At 45.6% G+C, this 7,300-nt stretch overlaps 1 protein-coding gene across 2 annotated transcripts in view; it reads left to right on the top strand.

Annotated features, from left to right (window-relative positions):
* Positions 1-2,661: 2,661 nt before the first annotated feature.
* The window catches only part of LOC8040743 (RING finger protein unkempt homolog), a 48,009-nt gene continuing 43,370 nt past the window's right edge, over positions 2,662-7,300 (top strand). Inside the window, exons 1-2 of one of the 2 annotated variants that reach the window (XM_029967342.3) lie at positions 2,662-2,762; positions 2,855-3,067. In XM_029967342.3, coding sequence (XP_029823202.1) covers positions 2,698-2,762; positions 2,855-3,067 — 278 coding nt within the window. In that variant the 5' untranslated portion in view covers positions 2,662-2,697. The remainder of the gene's footprint in view (positions 2,763-2,854; positions 3,068-7,300) is intronic. The other variant, XM_029967343.3, reaches the window with a different exon arrangement.

The following is a 7,300-nucleotide window of genomic DNA, read 5'->3' as shown; positions in this document are numbered from 1 at the left end:
GATGAAATATTTTTGGGTAGTTATTCAGTATTACTGGTTTTAATACTGCAGCAATGCCTCCTAAACTAAGGTTATGCTAAACACAAGGAGCACCGCCTGGCGCCTGCAACGACACCGACGTCCCCGCCGTTCTCTTTTTGACGCTTTTTGACCAGTGGCTGCGGCGGCGTTGCAGCAGTTGCAGTCGCTAAAGTCGCCGTGGGAACCAGTGGGAACAGCCTGCCTCGGCGTCGCCGGCGTGCGACAGACGCGAAAACCGAAACCTTACTAGTGAAAATATAAATAAGATTTTTAACCTTTTGCGAATCCTAATTATACTGAAGCAAATAAATCAAAGATCACATCGGCAGTTCAAGAGAGAGAATCACCTCGCTATGGTAAACGCCTTTGTTAGACGTTTCTGGTCCAGATAACTTCGTTTCTAACTCCCTCAAACACGCACGCGCAGTATGCAAGCGAGTTGGTTGAGAATCATCATAATAATATGCAATAAAACAAAGAACAAGTTTTTGTGACGCCTTGTCCGTTATTTTATTTCTTTTTTTATGTGTGTGTCTCAGGGTTAATATTTTCATAAATTCAACACACAACGGTAAATGAGGGGTTACATTTTTCCCTTACGCTCATTCTGCCCACATTAATTACTATTTTATTATTATTATTGTATAACAAAAGCCTTATGTGTCCCACTACTCGAAAAGGCGTCAGCGTTGTGCCCGAAAAATGGCCATAAAAAGATGTCATCAAGCACGCGCCGCTCAAGGTCAAAGCCAACGTTGGTCAAAGCGGATGCGCCTCAGAAAAAAAAACACAAAGAAAAGCGCAGGAACGCAGATGCTTCGTCAAAGCCGTGAAGCCGGCGGGGGTGTCGCACCTGCGCAGTGATGTCACCGCCGGAGCAAAACATTTCACCCGCGGGACTATGCTTTCGAATTCCTTCACGTAAGCCAGCTTTAAATAATACCTTTTATAATTAAAGACTTGAGCGTGTTGGTGATCTAAATTGACTTCAAACGAAAGAAATACCTGTTTCGACCTCTTGTTTGTTTCTTTCGTTTTAAGTCAACCTTTTATACCATTCTGATTTTTCTGTTTTAGTATATTATACATGGCTTTCGCCAGATTTTTTCACTGCAAAATACTTTACCTTGTTTTGTCTCTTTTTTGTTCCGATTCTCATCGAGAGGTACACGATCAGTATGATGCTAATAAATAATAATGTCAAACTACTGGGCTTTTAGAAATCTCTGGTATGTTATATTCCTGGGGGCGAAACATAGCAAAAATACCCGATGATCAATTAACTCTACCGGTTAATATTAAAGGATGGCGATTTGTCGGTTTAAATTTTCTATTTAACGCCATCTCCCAATGCACATTGCAGAGAATTTATCGTTTTATCATCTGGTTTTATCATTAACTTTAGAATGGCGTATTTATTGTTTCTGCTTTCGACCTGCTGAAAGCGCTGCGCAAGCTCTTGTAGCTTCTTTTTCGCTCGCACTCATGACCCTCAGTGTGTCGCGGCGTCGCGAATGCCCGAGCTAGTGTTCTAGAGAGGGTACCCAAGTCGCGGTTATGTATCGTTCTAAAGATAGCTCGGTCGCATCGGTTGTGCTGAATTGCCACATATTTGTTGAGATCTCGCGACTTCTCGAACTTTCAAACGATTCAGAGATAAAATTTAGTCTACCGTTTGCCTGCATTTCGGCGAGATACTACAAATATTACTGGTAGAGCATATTAATTGTACTGATGGCTGGCGCGCGTTTTGCGCGGGCCAGCATGCACTTGAATGTTGTTCTATCGCTCGTAATAACATTGAGAAGACCGTTAAGCAAAATGCGCGTGGTATTATATAAAACATGCAAATTTATACAGACACCTTGTTTCATAGATGTTATATCGAACAAGGTTCTAGGTATTGATATGCGTAACGGTGTACTCAATGTTAGTACATTCAAGTGCATGCTGCCCGCGCAAAATGCGCGCCAACCTTCAGTTCAACTAATATCCTCTAGCAGTAATATTTTTAGTATTTCGGCGAAATGCATGCAAATGGTAGATTAATTCTTATCCCCGAATCGGTTGAAAGTTCGAGAAGTTGCGATATCTTAATAAATATGCGGCAACATCACGACAATTACACTATGAGCGACGTCGGAACTCCAGAAAACCGTCGAATGTGAACCTGATTTCGATAGTTCTGGAAGACCGGAGGGCGTAGCTGGTAGCGCAGCGATTCTGAAAGTTCACTGTACTCGGGCCAACCGAGCACCACGCGAACCCTCCGCTCTCGCGCATTTACCGCACACAGCGAGGGAGACTCCATTTCGCGCCAGCTGGAAATGCCATCAGCTGGCCGATCGAGGAGCCATCGGTAGGGCCGGAAGCAAGCGAAGCTACTGCGCACAGGCCGTCCTTCGATCAGTTTGGCCCCGTGTTACCCTCGCAGACACTGTATTGCCGCTTCGAATCGTCGCTGTCAGGATGGGAATCCACGCACATATACCCCAAACGCCCATAACCGAACGCCAAACCCCGCTACCCAACCTCACGAAAAAAGATGAGAGACGCCATGAGAGAGAAAAAAAGAAGGAAACGAGAGTCACGTGACAGGAACCAGCCAACCGGAAAGGGTCCGCCGTCAACGTCACATGCGCAGCGCGAGTGCGCGGGCTAGAGGAGGCATCCAAAATGCCGTCGACTGCTGACGCCAAGGCTTCGTTGGCGACCCAAACAGAGAAACCGAACCATTACAAGTAAGTGGGGAGCCGTGTCAGGGCCGGCACGGGCTCCGGGCCCCCCGCCCGCGAACCCCGGAGCTCAACGCCGGGCACCAACTCCCTCGCAGCTACCTGAAGGAGTTCCGGGTGGACCAGTGCCCGCTCTTCGTGCAGCACAAGTGCACCCAGCACAAGCCGTTCACATGCTTCCACTGGCACTTCAAGAACCAGCGGCGCAGGAGGCCCGTGCGAGCGGCCAGGGACGGCACTTTCAACTACAGCCCGGACGTGTACTGTACGAGCTACGACGAGACGACGGGTATCTGTCCCGAGGGCGACGGGTGAGTCGGGCGCTGCTGGCTGACACTCGCCATGTTATGAGCAGCGCGTTTGTTTTGACGGACGCTCGGCGGGCCCCCGTGGCGACGCGCCGTCGCCGACGAGCTGGTGCGCGCGTCATCGGCGGGTTTCACGCGACCGCCTCGTCGACCTCCCCGTCGCCCGAGACGGACCCGGGGTTTCTCGAACGAGGCCGTCCAAAGTCGCGACATGTGCGTACCAAAAGCACTTGTAAACAGTGTCCGCCATATTGTTTGCCTACGCCATGTTGGCGCGAACAATGACGTAATCAACGGGCGAGCCAATCGGAGGCCGCTCCAGTCTGTCCTGTATGTTTTTGTTTCTGTTCTCGAAAAAGATACAGAAAAGCGGATGGTGGGGCCAATACGGACTGCCGTAGCAAAAAGAAAAGGCGAGAGGCAGCGGAAGCGAGTGCAGTGTCGGTGGTCGTGGCGCGCGCGCGCCTTTCTGGAGTTCATATCGACAGCGTTGGCTACTCAGCCGAGGCGTAGCTTGGAAGCGCGCAGCTGGGGCTCGTGTACAAGCGATGTAACTTCAATACAAAATTGATTTCCCCCTCTCCCCCCCCACCAAAAAAAAGATTGGGGGGGGGGGGGGGGTAGATATTGACATTAACATGAATTTGTGCTTGCGATGTCGGAATCGGGAATTAACCTTTTGCCCCCAAAAGATTCACATAACCAAACAATGTGTTGACCGCAGGTGCAAAGTGCCATTTGTTTTAGATCTTTGCTTATAAGAGTTGCTGCTGGAGAAACCAGCACGAAAAGTGCCTGTAACCACTCCTGGAATGCTATAGGTGGTTGTGCAAAAGTACCGGGTGTTTGGGAGAAAAGGGAGCAGTGTTTTTTTCACTACATAAATAAGTTACGTATTGCCAGACTCAGTTTGGACCACATACCAGAGTTTGGGAACTTACCGTTAACCAATGAGAAAGTCGGAAATGATTTTGGGAAATTTTCAGTTAGGTAATGATGGCTAAAGCAGCCTGCAAATTCATGGAAAAGAATCGTGTCTGATACCAGTAACGGGCCTCCTTATCCTCATTAAAAATTTAAGGTCGCTGCTGACTTTTTATTTGGACAACAGTAGGTTCTGAAACTTTGGCATCTGGTCTCGTGCTACGTTTGGCCAGTGACTGAGCGTGCGGCGATGCATAGTTAATTCTTGCCTTAAGAAAAATGCTGTTCATTTTGCTTTTAGTTCTGAACAACCAGTATTTGCTCTGGTACATCCTGCTACGTTTTAACCTAAAAGTAAAGAATTTTCACCAGTCTTGAGCCAGTAGTTAATTTCCATCCCAACAAGGTAAGAGCGGAGTGCCCCTTACACGTTGGCTTCTTACTGTGGGCCTCTGCAAATTTTCTGAACTTTCGATTGTCCATACTTTCCGGCTCGGTCTTTATCGAGTGCTGGCAGTACTCGGAAATTTTGGTACATTGTTAGTGGTCTATTGAGCGGATATACGGACTATCGAAAGCTGCGATTCTGTGCTTTTTGTTTTGCTGCAACACAGCCCTGTGCTCGGGAGGAAAAGCACTCCTTTAGGGTTGGTATGTGCATGCACACTTATCAAAAAAGGAACTGTGACAACCCTTCTTTGAAGGTAAAATAAAATATAATGACTGCAGCCGGGGGTGGGCAGTATTTCAAATACAAGTATTTGAAATACGTATTTCAAATACTTTGTGTATTTTGCATTTGTATTTAATTACAAATTGGTTAATGTATTTGACGTGTGTATTTAAATACTAAGATGGTATTTCAAATACAATTGTAATTATATACAGTTTTGTGGGCGAAAATACATCCCTCAAATTTATTGTCACTGTCCAGAGAAGGAAGAAAACTGTTCTGCACCGAATGCAGTGTCTCTCAATCAAGCACAAGCGTTTAGTGACTTTGTGATTACGGTGCTAGTCTAGGGCAAGAATAGTGACGAAATCGACGTTCACAGGCAGAATGGCTAAATAAGTGCCTGTGACAACTTGTGATGCTTTTCAGCCTGATTTCCATCCATATTTTTGCCTGGAAAATTCTAAATGCCGGGTCGTCCAGATTTTTGCAATTGGTGCGAGTTAAAACAATGAAAAATTCTCTAGCTAGTGCTGCGCATCTTGGTCGTCTCGGTTCTTTGTTGGTCTATACCAAAATGTAATCGACAAAAAAGCTGCTTGAAGCTCTGTACTTTTTTCACCTTTTATGTCCAAGCTGATTGTATTTTTTTCTGAGTATATTTCTATTACGTTACTAGACCTCGCACACTAACTCCCGAGTGTGCGATGCAAAATTAAAATGAGATACCCAGAAACCCATTGCAGGTGACCTGAAGTTGCTGATGCACATTTTGAGGAATGTATTTGGAAAAGTATTTGGAGGAGAACAAATACATTTGGTTGTATTTGTATCTTGTAATTAAATGCTTTTTTGGAAATGTAATTATATTTGTAATTAAATACATGTTTGACGAAATATTTTGTATTTGTATTTCGATGCATATTTGCATGTATTTTGCCCATCCCTGACTGCAGCTAATGTGCATGCATACATGATCAACTGCTGTGTGCAGGCGAGTTGTGTGCATTACTGATGGTGATTTCGGGGTTCAGGTTTGTGCTTTAAAGAAGTATATTTGGATATGGCGAGAGGGATTTCTAAATCAGCCTTGATTAGCTATAATTGGGCTTCACTGGGTTTATTTTTTTATGTCGAATTCCTTAGTTAGTTACCCCCTCCACATAGGCCCTGCAACTGTTTGAGGGCAGAGTCAATAAACTTCAGATGAAAACTAAATGGGCTTTTGCAGTGGACAGATGGAAGCTTTGGAATAAGCTTAACATGTTCAGCTGGAATTTTTTTTTCTTAAAGCGTGTTTATCAATTGTGTGTTGCTTTCAGATCTTCATAGAACACTGATAGATCCTTTTTATAAATGCAGCCTGGCCACTTTAATGACTGTCATCAAAGAGGCCAGGCTGGCCAGGTAAAACTAACTAGCACAGCTGGGGGACAGGTTCGATCGAGGAAAATTAGGGCTCCCTCCTATCCAACCTTTCCACTCCGTCTCCCGGCAGGTATGGTGTTGGGATGATGCTGACAAAGTTTGACCAGAGGAAAATTGCCGATTCCCTCACCAGGGTGAAGAGGGGAGGGGGGGGGTGTGCATGTTTTTAGTTTTCTTGACTGATCCCCCAAAGGTCTTTCAGGTGATCACCCCCACAGCCTGGTGATGGTTACAGAAATGCATTGGCTTGGGAGGGGCAAAATCGTGTTATTTTTTAAGAATTCAGGCTAAGCGGCACGAGCTACTGCCGTCAAAAAAAGTTCAGCCGTTAATATCTATCCATCCATCCAGGCCATACTAATGGCTGCCTTCTTGTTACTGATGAAGGAAGAGGCGAGACCTATACGTCGGAGACGTTAGCATGATGCGATGCAGGAATCGAACACGAGCTACATAAGCATTCGTTTCTAACTCCGGTCGAGTCAGTCTGTTGGCAGCACGCGGTCGACTCTAAAAACACTCGAGACGTAAAATTTTATCCAGGCATCTATGTGGATCGGCGCTTTGTTCTGACTGGTTCCATCTTTGTCACATCGATATTGAAAGAGATTGAGAAGAAACTGCACGGCAAAGAACACTGTTGACTCGCAAAAGCGAGTGTCAGATGAGGGGATTATGCAATATCATCGCATATTCCCCTTTGGACAGCTTAATAAACGCAGGGCATGGCGAGTCATGAGCATGTCATTACCATTGCCTAGCCGATGAGTTTGCAGCGTTGGCCGACAGGAGTGCTGAAGAACGAATTGGAAGCGAGAATCGTGAACATACTAAGAGACGTCAGGTTCCCTCAATACACTATACTGGTCACGAAACTTGAGCGAACGTTTGGTACAGGGTCAAAGATTACGAGTATTTTCAAAAACAATTTCTCGTATACCGACATTTTTTTACGTCTGTAATTGATTTTGTGTGCAAGCACCAGTCATTCTTTAGTGATCTCTAATAACAGAACTTAAAAATAAGCTTACTTTGTTTTGTCTTTGCAAACGAAACTGTGTCTTTGCGAGCAAACATGAGCCAGACCATTGAGTGTACGGGTTCACGGTGTCTCTGCTCGATGGCGCCACTTGCGGCACCGAAGTTCGACGGCGATAGCGGTATTGAGGATTCATTTTGAGGCAAAACGAAGAATGCTGTTATTTTGGGAG

The sequence above is a fragment of the Ixodes scapularis genome, unplaced genomic scaffold (assembly GCF_016920785.2).
Source record: "Ixodes scapularis isolate PalLabHiFi unplaced genomic scaffold, ASM1692078v2 PGA_scaffold6__148_contigs__length_123643588, whole genome shotgun sequence".
NCBI lineage: Eukaryota > Metazoa > Arthropoda > Arachnida > Ixodida > Ixodidae > Ixodes > Ixodes scapularis.
This window is presented reverse-complemented; position numbering and strand designations above follow the sequence as displayed.